This window comes from Pseudochaenichthys georgianus, chromosome 17 (genome assembly GCF_902827115.2).
Source record: "Pseudochaenichthys georgianus chromosome 17, fPseGeo1.2, whole genome shotgun sequence".
Classification (NCBI taxonomy): Eukaryota; Metazoa; Chordata; class Actinopteri; order Perciformes; family Channichthyidae; genus Pseudochaenichthys; species Pseudochaenichthys georgianus.
Window position 1 is genome coordinate 37,708,953 of NC_047519.1, and position 22,002 is coordinate 37,730,954.

A 22,002-nucleotide genomic window follows, 5' to 3' on the forward strand; every position below is an offset into this window, starting at 1 on the left:
TTGGACACAGACTATAAAGGGCACAACGTTTCATTTACTATTGAAAGTCAAACACATGTTTGTTTCCACTGTTTTATTGTGTGGGCCTACACGTCAATTAATTGACGTATCGTACAATAAATAAAAATGAACTCGATAAATTGCCATTTACATGAGGATGTGACTAGCAGTTTGAAAGGATGTACTTGAATTAATATTATATATTATCATTATGTCAGTGGTCTAAAATGGTCATACAACGGTGCCGACAATATTATCGTTTATCGCAATAATTTACGGGAAAATGTATCCAACAAAATTAATTATCGTGAGAGCTATACATGAAACACACACAAACAAATCTACAGACTTACTCCAAACTGCCAAATATATTAATTAACACACTCAATCTCATACTCTTTGACTCTATTTTGGCCTAGTAGAACAATAAGCAGCAGACTTTTACTTTTTTATCATTTCTACTGGTTCTTAGATCTGAGCATGCGCAATACAGGTCGGCAGTTGCGAGAGAGTATTTTTGTTGGGTAATCTATGGTAGGGCTAACCCATACAGTGGTGGGGCTCATGTCAGTATTTGCATTGTAATTACATACACGCTCCCCTTGACAGTGAAACGCCACGCGTGAGGTTTAGATTATTTCCCTGTCTCAATCCAAATTGAACTGTATGAAATAAAAAGGCACATTTGTCTTGTAGTAAATAAAAAGGGCGACCTGGAGCCAATCCTGCAATTTCTCCACAGTTGAAAGAGTTGACATGCTGAAAACCCAACCCCTGCAGGGGGTCTGGGGGGATTCTAACTACTAACATAAAATACACATTCTGGTACTCTCTTGAGAAGAAAAATAAATACATCTATTACTACACGACATATTTAAAAAATTAATGCCATTTTAGTTTTTTGTTACTTTGTTCTGAAATCTGAACCTGCTGCTCCTCACGGAGAGAAGAGGGAAGAGGCTGTGTGAATTACTTTACATTGTGGATAGCCCCCATTGTTCTGTGTGTCAAAATGAAAGACAGCCCACACACCTATCCAGGGACGTGCACAGACATTTGGAGGGGCTATTGCTCTAAACTGGAAAAAGGGCCTCCCCCCGAAAAAAGAGACCTTTTTTAATGTAAAAGAAACCAAATGATTATTACATCAACTAAATTGAACAGTATTTCACATCTCATAACAAAATAAGCTAAGGCGACTACTTGCATTCGGTGACTTAATTTCAAAAATGAAAATCAGGGAATTTTTTTGTTTTGCGGTCCATATCTCATTAAAATATCTAATGTTAGTAACTATTAAAGACACAATGGGGACAATTCTATTCTAATGTAGTTTGACCATTGTAACTGCTGTGCAGTCCAGACATACTGATAAAATAGGGCCTCTAACCAGGGGTTGAATTGGGCCGGGGCTGTCCGGGGCTGTCCGGGGCTCAGCCCCGGCACATAGGACGATGCTCTGACATCATCGCCCTCGCTCATTTGTCATTTGTTTAAGGCATAATGTCAAAACATCTCTCGTTCTTAATATAGACTTTATTTAGAGTCGATATGTGTTGACTTTAAAATTTTAAATAGCAGATCTCTGTGACAGGATATCGTTTTTCCGCTTAGTGAACGTGTGTCTCTGCTCCGATCAGGAGCTGCAGCACCGTGGCTCCTTCGTGCAGAGAGTCTGCAGCGGTGTGTGTGTGTGTGTGTGTGTGTGTGTGTGTGTGTGTGTGTGTGTGTGTGTGTGTGTGTGTGTGTGTGTGTGTGTGTGTGTGTGTGTGTGTGTGTGTGTGTGTGTGTGTGTGTGTGTGTGTGTGTGTGTGTGTGTGTGTGTGTGTGTGTGTGTGTGTGTGTGTGTGTGTGTGTGTGTGTGTGTGTGTGTGTGTGTGTGTGTGTGTGTGTGTGTGTGTGTGTGTGCAGTGGTACCGCCAATCCCCCGACCCGTCTTGTAACACAGCCTGTTTCCTACACCATCAGGGCCGGTTCTAACCAATTTGCTGCCCTAGGCGAGATTTTAGCTGGTGCCCCCCCCTGCCAGAAAATCGTTCAGTAGAACAAATAAAAGTATCCAAGGAATACACAATAGAATATATAAAAAATAAATGAAGAATCTCTTCAAAAGACCAATGCACTACAAAAACAGAAACGTATTGACATAGGTCATATACATCAAAAAGGCTTCAAATGTCTTCAGTATTATATGAACATGTTTTAATTGGGGTGAGGACATCACATCCTCTAGGGGGGTCCGGGGGTATGCCCCACCGGGAAGAAATGTTTGAACATTTAAGGCGAGACACCCCAGGTGAATAGGGTAATTTTAACTTAAAGGTATCAGCTAGACATTTCTCAAGTTAATTACTTACAATAAAGAAATAGTTTTTTGTATTACAAGTTTTCTGAAATAGCAGGTTTAAATATGCAAATGAGCCATTCTCTCATTAAATATGCACATATTTTAACACATTTCAGGAATCGAAATCTGAACTTTGGATAAAGCCAGGTTCAAAATTCTTGTTTCATTTTGTAGTCATATTAGTATCTAAGGCTTTTACAGAAGGGATATTGGATATCTCTTTTTATCACTCCATAAATCAGAAAATACTGTCAACAGCCCTACAATATCAATTTTCGCCATGTTTTTAGGTATACAATGTTGTATAATTCAGGCTATGAATGATATATGAACAAACCCTTCTGTAAAAGCCTTCATAATATTGATAGGAATATAACTGGAATGTTTGGTGTCTCTACGCGCGACTGAAGTTGAAATTTCGAACTCAGAGTAGGAGAAAAAACTCATTTTGAGAAAACGACCTTTAAAGATTGCTGTGAGGCGCTAGCTAAACCCTCCTGTTCTTTGGATGACAGCTTGCGCATCGACGCACTCCGTGAAGGTATTTCATGTTCGGGGTCATTTGTTTTTTGTATAACCTTGCTTCATGCAAGTGACAATTGTTGTCGCCTTCTCTGTTAATGTTTTTTTCACCGTTCTTTTGCCATTTTGAGATTTCAATTTCTAGCGGAAAGCTAACCAGGAAGTGTTTTAGCACACCACGTGACGCATCTGAACGAATCACGTTGTCAGAAAACAACAAACCAGCCAATGAGATTTCGTTTCTTGGTTTAAGACCCCTTTGTGCTTTCACGATTGGTTGCTGATACAAAGGAAATGACCATATTTGGATCCGATGAGATTGTGCAGGAGAGACGGAGCTTTCCAGCGATACCTCTGTTGACATGGTGCAAACAGCGGTCGCGGTACTTTATGTTACGTTAGAATGCTAACTTTTGGTGAATTTAGGAGAAACCTACAGACGCAAATAGACAAACTATAGTAAAATAAACACTTAAATGGGTATTTTGTACGTTTTCCTTCCAAAGGCCTGAAAGAAAACATGTTATAGAATCAAAATAGCACAAAATCTCAAAATTGACCAGTACTTGAAAAACGATGTTTTTGCCTGCCGTGTCTCGCCTTATAGTAAAATGCTTCAATCTGGTGCACTTAGAGCACACATTACTAGAGACCTGATACAACTCTAACGGCCCGTCCACACAGCGGCGTGCGTTCAAGCTTGCCGGCGGGCGTGTCTGAAACTCGACCAACAACCAATCACATGAATCTCCCGCCCCTGACATACAAGCAGCGGTTTGATTGGCTAGAGCTTGTACTGGCATATGATTCAATTGGCTGACGCTTCTGCCGTGGCTTCAAAACTTGAACATTGCTCAACTTTTGCAGCGAGCCACACCAGCGAAGTGACGTCACCCCATTCAAAGTGAATGGTGAAGCTTTCAACGCACGCTGCTGTGTGGACGGGCCGTAAAACACCCATATGAAAAAGATTGGTTTACATTTTAATAATCAAATATGTGAACATGACCAATAACCTACCATAGCCAATAGCAAATAAATGCAACTTATTTTATTTTTGTTGTTCATTCATATCTTATTTTACCTAGTTAACGTTTATTTATGCATATTTTTGTATCTTTCAAGTTTTAAACAATATTTTTGGTTTACTGTCCTTTTGTATACATTGAAATTATTTCAAACCTGCTTACCCCAATAATTATAAAAGAGTGCCTTGGAAATATTTGTTTACATAAATTGCATTTATCTCTCTCGCTCGATCCCACACCCACTTTGGCTGTGAGCTGCGGGTGCCAGATAAGCCAACACCCTCCACTTTCATCACTTGCAGCGTCCATCGTACGGGGCAAATGAAAAGTGTAACCGGGGTGAAAAGGGTGTTACCTTGACTTAATTATGAATGTTGTTACATCAAGGCCGAACATTAGGATGAGCACAAACAGTCAAAATGTTTTTTTCCCTCCCAGAGCTGCCAGCGCAGCGCCCCCCCCCCCCCCAGATATGGCACCCTAGGCGACCACCTATGTCGCCTATGCCAAAACCCGGCCCTGACTTAACCTAACAACTTATTTAATTTATTTTCACAATTACTAATGACATGTTTTTTTTTATTCTTGAAGAGAATGTCTTTTTTTCTGGCATTCTTCCAGGATTAACAAAAATAAGAATAACATTGCGAACAATCTTTGAAGTAAATGGCTGTTGTTAAACGCTTCCCACATTTACTTCAATCGTACAATAGAAAAGATAAAAGTACCCAAGGAATACACAATAGAATATATAAAGAATAAATGAAAAATCTCTACAAAAGACCAATATACTACAACAACAGAAACGTATTGACATGTTGGTAATATACATCAAAAAGGCTTCAAATTTAGTCGGTATTGTATGAACATGTTTGAATTGGGGTGTGGACGTCACATCCTCTAGGGGGGTCCGGGGGTATGCCCCCCAGGGAAGAAATGTTTGAATATTTAAAGTAAAATGCTTCAATCGGGTGCACTTTGAGCACACATTACTAGAGACCTGGCCTAGGGGGTACAACTCTAAACACCCATATGAAAAAGATTGGTTTACATTTTAATAATCAAATAAGTATGTGAGCATAACCAATAACCTACCATAGCCAATAACAAATAAATGCAACTTATTTTATTTTTGTTGTTCATTCATATCTTATTTTACCTAGTTAACGTTTATTTATGCATATTTTTGTATATCTCAAGTTTTAAACGATATTTTTGGTTTTCTGTCCTATAGTATACATTGAAATGATTTCAAACCTGTTTACCCCAATAATTATAAAAGAGTGCCTTGGCACTTTGAGCACACATTACTAGAGACCTGGCCTAGGGGGTACAACTCTAAACACCCATATGAAAAAGATTGGTTTACATTTTAATAATCAAATAAGTATGTGAGCATAACCAATAACCTACCATAGCCAATAACAAATAAATGCAACTTATTTTATTTTTGTTGTTCATTCATATCTTATTTTACCTAGTTAACGTTTATTTATGCATATTTTTGTATATCTCAAGTTTTAAACGATATTTTTGGTTTTCTGTCCTATAGTATACATTGAAATGATTTCAAACCTGTTTACCCCAATAATTATAAAAGAGTGCCTTGGAAATATTTGTTTACATAAATTGCATTTATCTCTCTCGCTCGATCCCACACCCACTTTGGCTGTGGACGCCTGATAAGCCAACACCCCCCACTTTCATCACTTACAGCGCCCATCGTACGGGGCAAATGAAAAGTGTAACCGGGGTGAAAAGGGTGTTACCTTGACTTAATTATGAATGTTGTTACATCAAGGCCGAAAATTAGGATGAGCGCAAACAGTTAAAAAAAATGTTTTCCCTCCCAGAGCTGCCAGCGCAGCGCCCCCACCAGATCTGGCGCCCTAGGCGACCGCCTATGTCGCCTGTGCCAAGAACCGGCCCTGTACACCATGCTAAATGTATGTCTGCATAAAGCTGAGTTATGATCGGTCATAATAACACAGAATTTGGTGATGATTAAATAGTTTACAGTGAGATTTACTCCCATACTTTTGGCCATACTCACGCAGCCCTACAAATGAATTGAGATTTCCACACAAATGTTCTTTAGCAAGTGTGCAGAGCAGTGTTCATTTAAAAAAGCAATTTGAAGGTTGGATATTTGTAAACCTTTTTTTGTGTATATATATATTCATAATTTAAGATGTAAATGAATTCCAGTTTATTTGTAGTACTTTCTATTTTTATTGTGACATTTGGTGGCATCAATGTCTGCATTTGATACAGATAATGGAGCAGTTGCTTTAGGGCCACAGTGTAGGCCTATATCCCTTAAGGTCAAATAATGAGATCCTCCGCCCCCCCCCCCCCCCCCCCCTCTCGCACCTCCACACAGAGCCCCCCCCCCCCACATATCAAATCCCAACTTAACCCCTGCTTCTAACTAATTAGGCTACCTTAAATAAATTCACTAATTAATGAAACCAGTTCAATACGCATTATTCTTATTCTTATCATTATGAGCGCAGCCGGTAACGGTAAGGTATCTAATTACTTATGTATTTAGTATTCCGTAACTTAATAACAGAGATGGTCAAACTAGGGAGAGACATGGCAGAAATCCTACAATGAAGCGGGACAGTGAAGTATTCACCCATGAGAGGGCGATCAAGAAAAGAGAGCAAGCGGCCCGTTGAGGGAGTTTACAGATAAAAAGACACACAATCACAACAAGTAGGCTATATTTAGGTGTTTTTTTGTAAATAACCAACAGTATCAAGAGGAAGTAAAGTCCCCTGGTTTGTCCCTTACATACCCTAGGGACCAGATGGTACAGTGGTTGGACATTTACTACCGGCCGCGGTCTGCCTAGTGCCAGGGTAGTTGTGTCCATATAACCGACCGCAATGCATAGCGGGAAGTCGGTTATATAGACATCAACAAAATAAGTGTTTAACGGTGATTTAAACTAGTTTATGCGGGGAAAAGAGTGCTCAAAATCGGATTAAACAGGCCCTTTCAAACACACCTCACGACTCCCATCAAAAGTGATTGAAATGTACAGGAATCTGTCCATTTCAATCACATTTGACGACCCGTCCAGGGTGACTTTCTTACCCACGAATTAGTGTCTTAAAGCTGGGTAAGATTACTTTAAATGCAGGGTGCACATGGCTGTATTACCCAGCAATCAGTGTGTGATAGCTGGGTAAGATTGCTGTGAATTTAAGGGAGATATGGCCCTTTCAAACAGGGAGATGTACAGGCCTTTATTACCCCGGATTTAGTGTCTGAAAGTCGGGTAAGATTACTTTAAATGCAGGGTACACATGGCTGTATTACCCAGCAATCAGTGTGTGATAGCTGGGTAAGTTTGCTGTGAATTTAAGGGAGATATGGCCTTTTCAAACACACCTCACGACTCCTATCAAAAGTGATTGAAATGTACAGGAATCTGTCCATTTCAATCACATTTGACGACCCGTCCAGGGTGACTTTCTTACCCACGAATTAGTGTCTTAAAGCTGGGTAAGATTACTTTAAATGCAGGGTGCACATGGCTGTATTACCCAGCAATCAGTGTGTGATAGCTGGGTAAGATTGCTGTGAATTTAAGGGAGATATGGCCCTTTCAAACAGGGAGATGTACAGGCCTTTATTACCCCGGATTTAGTGTCTGAAAGTCGGGTAAGATTACTTTAAATGCAGGGTACACATGGCTGTATTACCCAGCAATCAGTGTGTGATAGCTGGGTAAGTTTGCTGTGAATTTAAGGGAGATATGGCCTTTTCAAACACACCTCACGACTCCCATCAAAAGTGATTGAAATGTACAGGAATCTGTCCATTTCAATCACATTTGACGACCCGTCCAGGGTGACTTTCTTACCCACGAATTAGTGTCTTAAAGCTGGGTAAGATGACTTTAAATGCAGGGTGCACATGGCTGTATTACCCAGCAATCAGTGTGTGATAGCTGGGTAAGATTGCTGTGAATTTAAGGGAGATATGGCCCTTTCAAACAGGGAGATGTACAGGCCTTTATTACCCCGGATTTAGTGTCTGAAAGTCGGGTAAGATTACTTTAAATGCAGGGTACACATGGCTGTATTACCCAGCAATCAGTGTGTGATAGCTGGGTAAGTTTGCTGTGAATTTAAGGGAGATATGGCCCTTTCAAACACACCTCACGACTCCCATCAAAAGTGATTGAAATGTACAGGAATCTGTCCATTTCAATCACATTTGACGACCCGTCCAGGGTGACTTTCTTACCCACGAATTAGTGTCTTAAAGCTGGGTAAGATTACTTTAAATGCAGGGTGCACATGGCTGTATTACCCAGCAATCAGTGTGTGATAGCTGGGTAAGATTGCTGTGAATTTAAGGGAGATATGGCCCTTTCAAACAGGGAGATGTACAGGCCTTTATTACCCCGGATTTAGTGTCTGAAAGTCGGGTAAGATTACTTTAAATGCAGGGTACACATGGCTGTATTACCCAGCAATCAGTGTGTGATAGCTGGGTAAGTTTGCTGTGAATTTAAGGGAGATATGGCCCTTTCAAACACACCTCACGACTCCCATCAAAAGTGATTGAAATGTACAGGAATCTGTCCATTTCAATCACATTTGACGACCCGTCCAGGGTGACTTTCTTACCCACGAATTAGTGTCTTAAAGCTGGGTAAGATGACTTTAAATGCAGTGTGCACATGGCTGTATTACCCAGCAATCAGTGTGTGAAAGATGGGTAAGTTTGCTGTGAATTTAAGGGAGATATGGCCCTTTCAAACACACCTCACGACTCCCATCAAAAGTGATTGAAATGTACAGGAATCTGTCCATTTCAATCACATTTGACGACCCGTCCAGGGTGACTTTCTTACCCACGAATTAGTGTCTTAAAGCTGGGTAAGATGACTTTAAATGCAGGGTGCACATGGCTGTATTACCCAGCAATCAGTGTGTGATAGCTGGGTAAGATTGCTGTGAATTTAAGGGAGATATGGCCCTTTCAAACAGGGAGATGTACAGGCCTTTATTACCCCGGATTTAGTGTCTGAAAGTCGGGTAAGATTACTTTAAATGCAGGGTACACATGGCTGTATTACCCAGCAATCAGTGTGTGATAGCTGGGTAAGTTTGCTGTGAATTTAAGGGAGATATGGCCCTTTCAAACACACCTCACGACTCCCATCAAAAGTGATTGAAATGTACAGGAATCTGTCCATTTCAATCACATTTGACGACCCGTCCAGGGTGACTTTCTTACCCACGAATTAGTGTCTTAAAGCTGGGTAAGATGACTTTAAATGCAGGGTGCACATGGCTGTATTACCCAGCAATCAGTGTGTGATAGCTGGGTAAGATTGCTGTGAATTTAAGGGAGATATGGCCCTTTCAAACAGGGAGATGTACAGGCCTTTATTACCCCGGATTTAGTGTCTGAAAGTCGGGTAAGATTACTTTAAATGCAGGGTACACATGGCTGTATTACCCAGCAATCAGTGTGTGATAGCTGGGTAAGTTTGCTGTGAATTTAAGGGAGATATGGCCCTTTCAAACACACCTCACGACTCCCATCAAAAGTGATTGAAATGTACAGGAATCTGTCCATTTCAATCACATTTGACGACCCGTCCAGGGTGACTTTCTTACCCACGAATTAGTGTCTTAAAGCTGGGTAAGATTACTTTAAATGCAGGGTGCACATGGCTGTATTACCCAGCAATCAGTGTGTGATAGCTGGGTAAGATTGCTGTGAATTTAAGGGAGATATGGCCCTTTCAAACAGGGAGATGTACAGGCCTTTATTACCCCGGATTTAGTGTCTGAAAGTCGGGTAAGATTACTTTAAATGCAGGGTACACATGGCTGTATTACCCAGCAATCAGTGTGTGATAGCTGGGTAAGTTTGCTGTGAATTTAAGGGAGATATGGCCCTTTCAAACACACCTCACGACTCCCATCAAAAGTGATTGAAATGTACAGGAATCTGTCCATTTCAATCACATTTGACGACCCGTCCAGGGTGACTTTCTTACCCACGAATTAGTGTCTTAAAGCTGGGTAAGATTACTTTAAATGCAGGGTGCACATGGCTGTATTACCCAGCAATCAGTGTGTGATAGCTGGGTAAGATTGCTGTGAATTTAAGGGAGATATGGCCCTTTCAAACAGGGAGATGTACAGGCCTTTATTACCCCGGATTTAGTGTCTGAAAGTCGGGTAAGATTACTTTAAATGCAGGGTACACATGGCTGTATTACCCAGCAATCAGTGTGTGATAGCTGGGTAAGTTTGCTGTGAATTTAAGGGAGATATGGCCCTTTCAAACACACCTCACGACTCCCATCAAAAGTGATTGAAATGTACAGGAATCTGTCCATTTCAATCACATTTGACGACCCGTCCAGGGTGACTTTCTTACCCACGAATTAGTGTCTTAAAGCTGGGTAAGATTACTTTAAATGCAGGGTGCACATGGCTGTATTACCCAGCAATCAGTGTGTGATAGCTGGGTAAGATTGCTGTGAATTTAAGGGAGATATGGCCCTTTCAAACAGGGAGATGTACAGGCCTTTATTACCCCGGATTTAGTGTCTGAAAGTCGGGTAAGATTACTTTAAATGCAGGGTACACATGGCTGTATTACCCAGCAATCAGTGTGTGATAGCTGGGTAAGTTTGCTGTGAATTTAAGGGAGATATGGCCCTTTCAAACACACCTCACGACTCCCATCAAAAGTGATTGAAATGTACAGGAATCTGTCCATTTCAATCACATTTGACGACCCGTCCAGGGTGACTTTCTTACCCACGAATTAGTGTCTTAAAGCTGGGTAAGATTACTTTAAATGCAGGGTGCACATGGCTGTATTACCCAGCAATCAGTGTGTGATAGCTGGGTAAGATTGCTGTGAATTTAAGGGAGATATGGCCCTTTCAAACAGGGAGATGTACAGGCCTTTATTACCCCGGATTTAGTGTCTGAAAGTCGGGTAAGATTACTTTAAATGCAGGGTACACATGGCTGTATTACCCAGCAATCAGTGTGTGATAGCTGGGTAAGTTTGCTGTGAATTTAAGGGAGATATGGCCCTTTCAAACACACCTCACGACTCCCATCAAAAGTGATTGAAATGTACAGGAATCGGAAGATGTACAGGCCTTTATTACCCCGGATTTAGTGTCTGAAAGTCGGGTAAGATTACTTTAAATGCAGGGTACATGGCTGTATTACCCAGCAATCAGTGTGTGATAGCTGGGTAAGTTTGCTGTGAATTTAAGGGATATGGCCCTTTCAAACAGGGAGATGTACATGCCTTTATTACCCCGGATTTAGTGTCTGAAAGTCGGGTAAGATTACTTTAAATGCAGGGTACACATGGCTGTATTACCCAGCAATCAGTGTGTGATAGCTGGGTAAGTTTGCTGTGATTTAAGGAGATATGGCCCTTTCAAACACACCTCACGACTCCCATCAAAAGTGATTGAAATGTACAGGAATCTGTCCATTTCAATCACATTTGACGACCCGTCCAGGGTGACTTTCTTACCCACGAATTAGTGTCTTAAAGCTGGGTAAGATTACTTTAAATGCAGGGTGCACATGGCTGTATTACCCAGCAATCAGTGTGTGATAGCTGGGTAAGATTGCTGTGAATTTAAGGGAGATATGGCCCTTTCAAACAGGGAGATGTACAGGCCTTTATTACCCCGGATTTAGTGTCTGAAAGTCGGGTAAGATTACTTTAAATGCAGGGTACACATGGCTGTATTACCCAGCAATCAGTGTGTGTGATAGCTGGGTAAGTTTGCTGTGAATTTAAGGGAGATATGGCCCTTTCAAACACACCTCACGACTCCCATCAAAAGTGATTGAAATGTACAGGAATCTGTCCATTTCAATCACATTTGACGACCCGTCCAGGGTGACTTTCTTACCCACGAATTAGTGTCTTAAAGCTGGGTAAGATGACTTTAAATGCAGGGTGCACATGGCTGTATTACCCAGCAATCAGTGTGTGATAGATGGGTAAGTTTGCTGTGAATTTAAGGGAGATATGGCCCTTTCAAACACACCTCACGACTCCCATCAAAAGTGATTGAAATGTACAGGAATCTGTCCATTTCAATCACATTTGACGACCCGTCCAGGGTGACTTTCTTACCCACGAATTAGTGTCTTAAAGCTGGGTAAGATTACTTTAAATGCAGGGTGCACATGGCTGTATTACCCAGCAATCAGTGTGTGATAGCTGGGTAAGATTGCTGTGAATTTAAGGGAGATATGGCCCTTTCAAACAGGGAGATGTACAGGCCTTTATTACCCCGGATTTAGTGTCTGAAAGTCGGGTAAGATTACTTTAAATGCAGGGTACACATGGCTGTATTACCCAGCAATCAGTGTGTGTGATAGCTGGGTAAGTTTGCTGTGAATTTAAGGGAGATATGGCCCTTTCAAACACACCTCACGACTCCCATCAAAAGTGATTGAAATGTACAGGAATCTGTCCATTTCAATCACATTTGACGACCCGTCCAGGGTGACTTTCTTACCCACGAATTAGTGTCTTAAAGCTGGGTAAGATTACTTTAAATGCAGGGTGCACATGGCTGTATTACCCAGCAATCAGTGTGTGATAGCTGGGTAAGATTGCTGTGAATTTAAGGGAGATATGGCCCTTTCAAACAGGGAGATGTACAGGCCTTTATTACCCCGGATTTAGTGTCTGAAAGTCGGGTAAGATTACTTTAAATGCAGGGTACACATGGCTGTATTACCCAGCAATCAGTGTGTGATAGCTGGGTAAGTTTGCTGTGAATTTAAGGGAGATATGGCCCTTTCAAACACACCTCACGACTCCCATCAAAAGTGATTGAAATGTACAGGAATCTGTCCATTTCAATCACATTTGACGACCCGTCCAGGGTGACTTTCTTACCCACGAATTAGTGTCTTAAAGCTGGGTAAGATTACTTTAAATGCAGGGTGCACATGGCTGTATTACCCAGCAATCAGTGTGTGATAGCTGGGTAAGTTTGCTGTGAATTTAAGGGAGATATGGCCCTTTCAAACAGGGAGATGTACAGGCCTTTATTACCCCGGATTTAGTGTCTGAAAGTCGGGTAAGATTACTTTAAATGCAGGGTACACATGGCTGTATTACCCAGCAATCAGTGTGTGATAGCTGGGTAAGTTTGCTGTGAATTTAAGGGAGATATGGCCCTTTCAAACACACCTCACGACTCCCATCAAAAGTGATTGAAATGTACAGGAATCTGTCCATTTCAATCACATTTGACGACCCGTCCAGGGTGACTTTCTTACCCACGAATTAGTGTCTTAAAGCTGGGTAAGATTACTTTAAATGCAGGGTGCACATGGCTGTATTACCCAGCAATCAGTGTGTGATAGCTGGGTAAGATTGCTGTGAATTTAAGGGAGATATGGCCCTTTCAAACAGGGAGATGTACAGGCCTTTATTACCCCGGATTTAGTGTCTGAAAGTCGGGTAAGATTACTTTAAATGCAGGGTACACATGGCTGTATTACCCAGCAATCAGTGTGTGATAGCTGGGTAAGTTTGCTGTGAATTTAAGGGAGATATGGCCCTTTCAAACACACCTCACGACTCCCATCAAAAGTGATTGAAATGTACAGGAATCTGTCCATTTCAATCACATTTGACGACCCGTCCAGGGTGACTTTCTTACCCACGAATTAGTGTCTTAAAGCTGGGTAAGATTACTTTAAATGCAGGGTGCACATGGCTGTATTACCCAGCAATCAGTGTGTGATAGCTGGGTAAGATTGCTGTGAATTTAAGGGAGATATGGCCCTTTCAAACAGGGAGATGTACAGGCCTTTATTACCCCGGATTTAGTGTCTGAAAGTCGGGTAAGATTACTTTAAATGCAGGGTACACATGGCTGTATTACCCAGCAATCAGTGTGTGATAGCTGGGTAAGTTTGCTGTGAATTTAAGGGAGATATGGCCCTTTCAAACACACCTCACGACTCCCATCAAAAGTGATTGAAATGTACAGGAATCTGTCCATTTCAATCACATTTGACGACCCGTCCAGGGTGACTTTCTTACCCACGAATTAGTGTCTTAAAGCTGGGTAAGATTACTTTAAATGCAGGGTGCACATGGCTGTATTACCCAGCAATCAGTGTGTGATAGCTGGGTAAGATTGCTGTGAATTTAAGGGAGATATGGCCCTTTCAAACAGGGAGATGTACAGGCCTTTATTACCCCGGATTTAGTGTCTGAAAGTCGGGTAAGATTACTTTAAATGCAGGGTACACATGGCTGTATTACCCAGCAATCAGTGTGTGATAGCTGGGTAAGTTTGCTGTGAATTTAAGGGAGATATGGCCCTTTCAAACACACCTCACGACTCCCATCAAAAGTGATTGAAATGTACAGGAATCTGTCCATTTCAATCACATTTGACGACCCGTCCAGGGTGACTTTCTTACCCACGAATTAGTGTCTTAAAGCTGGGTAAGATTACTTTAAATGCAGGGTGCACATGGCTGTATTACCCAGCAATCAGTGTGTGATAGCTGGGTAAGATTGCTGTGAATTTAAGGGAGATATGGCCCTTTCAAACAGGGAGATGTACAGGCCTTTATTACCCCGGATTTAGTGTCTGAAAGTCGGGTAAGATTACTTTAAATGCAGGGTACACATGGCTGTATTACCCAGCAATCAGTGTGTGATAGCTGGGTAAGTTTGCTGTGAATTTAAGGGAGATATGGCCCTTTCAAACACACCTCACGACTCCCATCAAAAGTGATTGAAATGTACAGGAATCTGTCCATTTCAATCACATTTGACGACCCGTCCAGGGTGACTTTCTTACCCACGAATTAGTGTCTTAAAGCTGGGTAAGATTACTTTAAATGCAGGGTGCACATGGCTGTATTACCCAGCAATCAGTGTGTGATAGCTGGGTAAGATTGCTGTGAATTTAAGGGAGATATGGCCCTTTCAAACAGGGAGATGTACAGGCCTTTATTACCCCGGATTTAGTGTCTGAAAGTCGGGTAAGATTACTTTAAATGCAGGGTACACATGGCTGTATTACCCAGCAATCAGTGTGTGATAGCTGGGTAAGTTTGCTGTGAATTTAAGGGAGATATGGCCCTTTCAAACACACCTCACGACTCCCATCAAAAGTGATTGAAATGTACAGGAATCTGTCCATTTCAATCACATTTGACGACCCGTCCAGGGTGACTTTCTTACCCACGAATTAGTGTCTTAAAGCTGGGTAAGATTACTTTAAATGCAGGGTGCACATGGCTGTATTACCCAGCAATCAGTGTGTGATAGCTGGGTAAGTTTGCTGTGAATTTAAGGGAGATATGGCCCTTTCAAACACACCTCACGACTCCCATCAAAAGTGATTGAAATGTACAGGAATCTGTCCATTTCAATCACATTTGACGACCCGTCCAGGGTGACTTTCTTACCCACGAATTAGTGTCTTAAAGCTGGGTAAGATTACTTTAAATGCAGGGTGCACATGGCTGTATTACCCAGCAATCAGTGTGTGATAGCTGGGTAAGATTGCTGTGAATTTAAGGGAGATATGGCCCTTTCAAACAGGGAGATGTACAGGCCTTTATTACCCCGGATTTAGTGTCTGAAAGTCGGGTAAGATTACTTTAAATGCAGGGTACACATGGCTGTATTACCCAGCAATCAGTGTGTGTGATAGCTGGGTAAGTTTGCTGTGAATTTAAGGGAGATATGGCCCTTTCAAACACACCTCACGACTCCCATCAAAAGTGATTGAAATGTACAGGAATCTGTCCATTTCAATCACATTTGACGACCCGTCCAGGGTGACTTTCTTACCCACGAATTAGTGTCTTAAAGCTGGGTAAGATTACTTTAAATGCAGGGTGCACATGGCTGTATTACCCAGCAATCAGTGTGTGATAGCTGGGTAAGATTGCTGTGAATTTAAGGGAGATATGGCCCTTTCAAACAGGGAGATGTACAGGCCTTTATTACCCCGGATTTAGTGTCTGAAAGTCGGGTAAGATTACTTTAAATGCAGGGTACACATGGCTGTATTACCCAGCAATCAGTGTGTGATAGCTGGGTAAGTTTGCTGTGAATTTAAGGGAGATATGGCCCTTTCAAACACACCTCACGACTCCCATCAAAAGTGATTGAAATGTACAGGAATCTGTCCATTTCAATCACATTTGACGACCCGTCCAGGGTGACTTTCTTACCCACGAATTAGTGTCTTAAAGCTGGGTAAGATTACTTTAAATGCAGGGTGCACATGGCTGTATTACCCAGCAATCAGTGTGTGATAGCTGGGTAAGATTGCTGTGAATTTAAGGGAGATATGGCCCTTTCAAACAGGGAGATGTACAGGCCTTTATTACCCCGGATTTAGTGTCTGAAAGTCGGGTAAGATTACTTTAAATGCAGGGTACACATGGCTGTATTACCCAGCAATCAGTGTGTGATAGCTGGGTAAGTTTGCTGTGAATTTAAGGGAGATATGGCCCTTTCAAACACACCTCACGACTCCCATCAAAAGTGATTGAAATGTACAAGAATCTGTCCATTTCAATCACATTTGACGACCCGTCCAGGGTGACTTTCTTACCCACGAATTAGTGTCTTAAAGCTGGGTAAGATTACTTTAAATGCAGGGTGCACATGGCTGTATTACCCAGCAATCAGTGTGTGATAGCTGGGTAAGATTGCTGTGAATTTAAGGGAGATATGGCCCTTTCAAACAGGGAGATGTACAGGCCTTTATTACCCCGGATTTAGTGTCTGAAAGTCGGGTAAGATTACTTTAAATGCAGGGTACACATGGCTGTATTACCCAGCAATCAGTGTGTGATAGCTGGGTAAGTTTGCTGTGAATTTAAGGGAGATATGGCCCTTTCAAACACACCTCACGACTCCCATCAAAAGTGATTGAAATGTACAGGAATCTGTCCATTTCAATCACATTTGACGACCCGTCCAGGGTGACTTTCTTACCCACGAATTAGTGTCTTAAAGCTGGGTAAGATTACTTTAAATGCAGGGTGCACATGGCTGTATTACCCAGCAATCAGTGTGTGATAGCTGGGTAAGATTGCTGTGAATTTAAGGGAGATATGGCCCTTTCAAACAGGGAGATGTACAGGCCTTTATTACCCCGGATTTAGTGTCTGAAAGTCGGGTAAGATTACTTTAAATGCAGGGTACACATGGCTGTATTACCCAGCAATCAGTGTGTGATAGCTGGGTAAGTTTGCTGTGAATTTAAGGGAGATATGGCCCTTTCAACACACCTCACGACTCCCATCAAAAGTGATTGAAATGTACAGGAATCTGTCCATTTCAATCACATTTGACGACCCGTCCAGGGTGACTTTCTTACCCAGGAATTAGTGTCTTAAAGCTGGCTAAGATTACTTTAAATGCATGGTGCACATGGCTCTATTACCCATGAATTAGTGTGTGAAAGCTGGGTAACTTTGCTGTGAATTTAAGGGAGATATGGCCCTTTCAAACAGGGAGATGTACAGGCCTTTATTACCCACGAATTAGTGTCTGAAAGCTGGCTAAGATTACTTTAAATGCATGGTGCACATGGCTCTATTACCCAGCAATCAGTGTGTCAAAGCTGGGTAACTTTGCTGTGAATTTAAGGGAGATATGGCCATTTCATCCACACCTCACGACTCCCATTAAAAGTGATTGAAATGTACAGCACTCTGTACATTTCAATCACATTTGATGACCTGTGTAGAGTGGCTTTATTACCCATTAGGTACACCGACAAAGGCACCTCTTCGGGGCCGCTCCAAGACCCCCAAAACACGGACTGAGGAGCTCCAGGATCCCTCCCATGTACCTCCAGAACCTCGAGCACCTTGGGTCCCCGGGCCCCCGAACTTAAGCACTCCCCCACGGACTAAACCAAGATGATCACACCCTCAAGAATCTCGTGCCCCTGGGAATCTTAAAGGGGGGTGTATTTTGCGGTGCTTAATCGTCCGCCCATCGGCACCCATAGTCGGCCTTCTTCACAGCAGCAGCACCCAACCTCCATGGAGGATGTTTCTCGTGCCCCTGGCTACACTTAAAGGGGGTCTACTTTGCGGTGCTTTACCGTCCGCCCATCGGCACCCATAGTCGGCCTTCTTCACAGCAGCAGCACCCAACCTCCATGGAGGATGTTTCTCGTGCCCCTGGCTACACTTAAAGGGGGTCTACTTTGCGGTGCTTTACCGTCCGCCCATCGGCACCCATAGTCGGCCTTCTTCACAGCAGCAGCACCCAACCTCCATGGAGGATGTTTCTCGTGCCCCTGGCTACACTTAAAGGGGGTCTACTTTGCGGTGCTTTACCGTCCGCCCATCGGCACCCATAGTCGGCCTTCTTCACAGCAGCAGCACCCAACCTCCATGGAGGATGTTTCTCATGCCCCTGGCTACACTTAAAGGGGGTCTACTTTGCGGTGCTTTACCGTCCGCCCATCGGCACCCATAGTCGGCCTTCTTCACAGCAGCAGCACCCAACCTCCATGGAGGATGTTTCTCGTGCCCCTGGCTACACTTAAAGGGGGTCTACTTTGCGGTGCTTTACCGTCCGCCCATCGGCACCCATAGTCGGCCCTCTTCACAGCACCACCTGCCCTGCTGGAGGTTCACACTTTAACTTTTTTTACCCTCTTCTACCTTACAAATCATCCCACACTTGAGCACTCCTCACTTGGACTAAACACCTCCATGCTACCACCAGAACCAGAATATCGTGCCCCTGGGGATCTTAAAGGGAAAAAAAACATAGTGGGCTTTAAAAACAGAACACTTAGTAATTTTAACAAACTTTATTTACAGTAATATTGACAGTAATAAATACATTCACACAGGATATAACGTATTTACAAGGGGACTGATTACAACAACACACTGCATATTTACAAGTTGATCACTGGCAACAGTGGGTGAAGTTGGGGCAGAGTATGGCACCCTCTCTTCACCCATGTCTGAGGGGCTGTGTTCGGCCAGTGACTGGTCCCTCTTCGGGACATGTCTTGGTAGGGAGTCTTGGTAGGGAGCCGGGCTGTGCTCCTCTCCAGAGCTGTCACTGTCGATGTCAATACCCGCAAAAGTGTCTTCATTTCCCGCTGCTGCTGCTGTCGATGCCGCCGCCGCTGCTTGCAGTGACTCTGTGAAGAGCAACCGAATGTCCGCAGCCTCCTTCAAAGAAGGATTATTCGCGTAAAATGTGTCCGCAGTTGCAGTGTTGTGACACATGAAATCACTCACTCTTTGGCGGTTGCCTTTGTCTTGAAATCTCTTCGCATTATCGGCGTGGACTGTGCGGAGGTCGGTGAAGTTAATGGGACCGTGGAGCCCTACATCAGCCCATGCCATCCTCAGGGAGTAGGCAAGCTTCCTGAACGGGTTCTTCCCCTCTGTGTATAGAAAGTAACGGCTCTGGGTGCAGGTCAGCGTACCCTTAATTTCCAGCCACCTCTTCATCCATCCAAATTCTTCTACGGTGAGGTACAGCTGCGCTTCCCCGAACGCGTTGGCCGTCTTGTGGTTGCTTACCTGTTATGACAGAGTTAGAGAGTGTCAATACAATGTCAATCATGCATATAACTGCCGGAATAAATGCATTGATTAATAGCACTCACATGAACCAGGTAGCCGAAGGCAGTGCCAGTTGTATCCGCCTTACGGACCTCGGCGTTGGTCATGTTGGAGTAGACCCCCGGACGGTGGCCGTAAATGCAGCTCCAATGAAGAGTCATATACCCATAGAGCAGGGTACGGGTTGCGGTAGTCGGATTGCAGGCCATCACATCCAGGAGCTGAGGGATGCGAGTGGTGGTCGAAGTCAAGCATGTCATTAGGTCGTTGTGGCTCGGCAGACCTTCCATCTTGTCACGCTTCACTTGCATCTGGTGGATAAGTACTTTTCTCTTCAGGGACTTCAGGATGGCAACTACTTCCCGTTTGATTAAAATCATGTCGGTTTGGCTGAGCCTGCTCCCCTTGCACGGTGTGTCGGCCATGTACTTGAGAAAGTGTGATATATTCTTGATGTAGAAGTCGGAGGTCGTGACCTGAAGGCTTGACTTCATCAGGCTCCGGGACCACCCGCGTATCCTCTTGAGATCCCTCAAAAAGAGCCAGTCAGACAGGCGATTGAAACCGTGTGCCATGAAACTGAGGAACGACTTCACTCTGCTTAGTTTGGAGACTGTGTTTTCCTGGAGCCTCACTGGTGGGTCGATACCTGCATAATGCTCCCGGTATCCTTGCAGATAATCCTCTGTGAAATATAAACAGTACTTTAATGACAACACAGGGTGTGTTACAGAAACTGCATGTGTCACATAGCCAACACACTTACCCATAATCCGTGGGAATGTGATGTCCCGCATTATATTTCCCCGGCCCCTGCCCCGGAACCAGGGGGAATTTATGGGAGGGGAGGTTGACGAGGCCTCGGTATGCATGGATGCAGGCTCTGAGGAGCTGGATGAATGGGTGTGAGAGCCAGTGGGGTACTTGCTGCAGGTGGGAATGGGAGACGTGCTGCAGGCGGGAATAGGAGACTTGCTGCAGGAGGGACCTTTCGACTTGGACAGCCTCGTTGGTGTCGACTCTGTTCGGGGTCGTTTCTTCAGAATGACCCGCTCTCGTTCCTCCCCATCGAACGCGGGCATGTCCCCGGCCCGCTGATCCATCCTCTGTCGCTTGTGCTTTATCCTCTGCTGCAACTTGCAGCGCAGGGATTTCACCTCAGCAGCATATATGTCCCGCTGAGCCCTCACTGCGTTTGCCTCCAGCCTCCATTCTTTGCAGTCCGGGTTGTCACATTCATTCACCGGGGACAAGGGTGGAGGTTGTGACAGTATATCGTCATCTGCCACCGTGTCAACAGCCCAAGCGGTAATCATTTCTATGGTGGGGTTTGTCATTCGGAGTTCATAAAGCTCCTTCTTGGCCACTGTCATTTTCATTTGATTTTGAACCACATGTAGTTCCTCCCGGGCCAGCTCAACATGGTCTCTGGCCAAGTGGCGATCCAGCCTTGTGCCACGGTACTCGCATCCCAGAATGGTACAGGGATGGAGCCTAATGTTGGTCCGTCCGTTGGCCAACAACAGCAGAATTTTTCTTTCATCCAAGTTACGCACACCATGGCGCCTCTGAAGGTGCTTGCTCAGGGCACGGTAGGAACTATTACAGATCGGACAACGGACCGCCATCCGACCTGTATTCTTGAGCATTTCGGTACCGGGAAATGTCACCAGAATCGTGGGTAAAAAAGAAGGAAGCGTGAAAAGACTCACGAAAGGTGCACTCAGCTTATCTTCAAATCGGTGTTTGTTTTCATTTGCATCATGGTGCGGTGTCCCATGTAGGCACTCGTTAGGCGGGCAGAGATCCCTGTAATCTCCCCTCACGTTCATCCAGAGTCTGGTTCTCCCAAAGGATACCCGACAGTTTCGGGTACGACAACGTGGGGATAACAGTATCCTCCGGGGAGGCATTGAACCCCTCTCACCTGCCCCCAGAGGAGGCAGGGGAGTCAGGTACCCAGAGGGCGCACGGTGGACGGCCAGGGCGAGGCCGCCACACCGCGCTGGAGTCAGGGTCCCGGTGAGGCGCAGGACGGAGCACCCGGCAGTAGCCTCCAGCAGACCACCGCGCGGTTCCCTCATCCCTCGGAAGAGGTGGAGAGGTGGAGGGGTGTGTGTTTTCATCTGCTGGCGGGTTGCCGGGATAACAGTATCCTCCGGGGAGGCATTGAACTCCTCTCACCTGCCCCCAGAGGAGGCAGGGGAGTCAGGTACCCAGAGGGCGCACGGTGGACGGCCAGGGCGAGGCCGCCACACCGCGCTGGAGTCAGGGTCCCGGTGAGGCGCAGGACGGAGCACCCGGCAGTAGCCTCCAGCAGACCCCCGCGCGGTTCCCTCGTCCCTCGGAAGAGGTGGAGAGGCGGAGGGGTGTGTGTTTTCATCTGCTGGCGGGTTGCCGGGGAGAACGCCCTTAACGTTTTGTGAGAACCATGAGTGGGGGTCATACAGGCAACCATGTTAGCCGA

At 44.2% G+C, this 22,002-nt stretch overlaps 1 protein-coding gene across 1 annotated transcript; it reads right to left on the bottom strand.

The window, feature by feature from the left end:
- Positions 1-18,748: 18,748 nt before the first annotated feature.
- On the bottom strand, positions 18,749-21,327 carry LOC139435570 (uncharacterized). The gene is made up of 3 exons (XM_071206302.1): positions 20,302-21,327; positions 19,580-20,220; positions 18,749-19,493 (listed from the first exon to the last, which is right to left on the bottom strand). Exons 1-3 carry the CDS (start codon positions 21,182-21,184, stop codon positions 18,798-18,800), a joined length of 2,220 nt encoding a protein of 739 aa, XP_071062403.1. The 5' UTR covers positions 21,185-21,327; the 3' UTR covers positions 18,749-18,797.
- Positions 21,328-22,002: the final 675 nt, after the last annotated feature.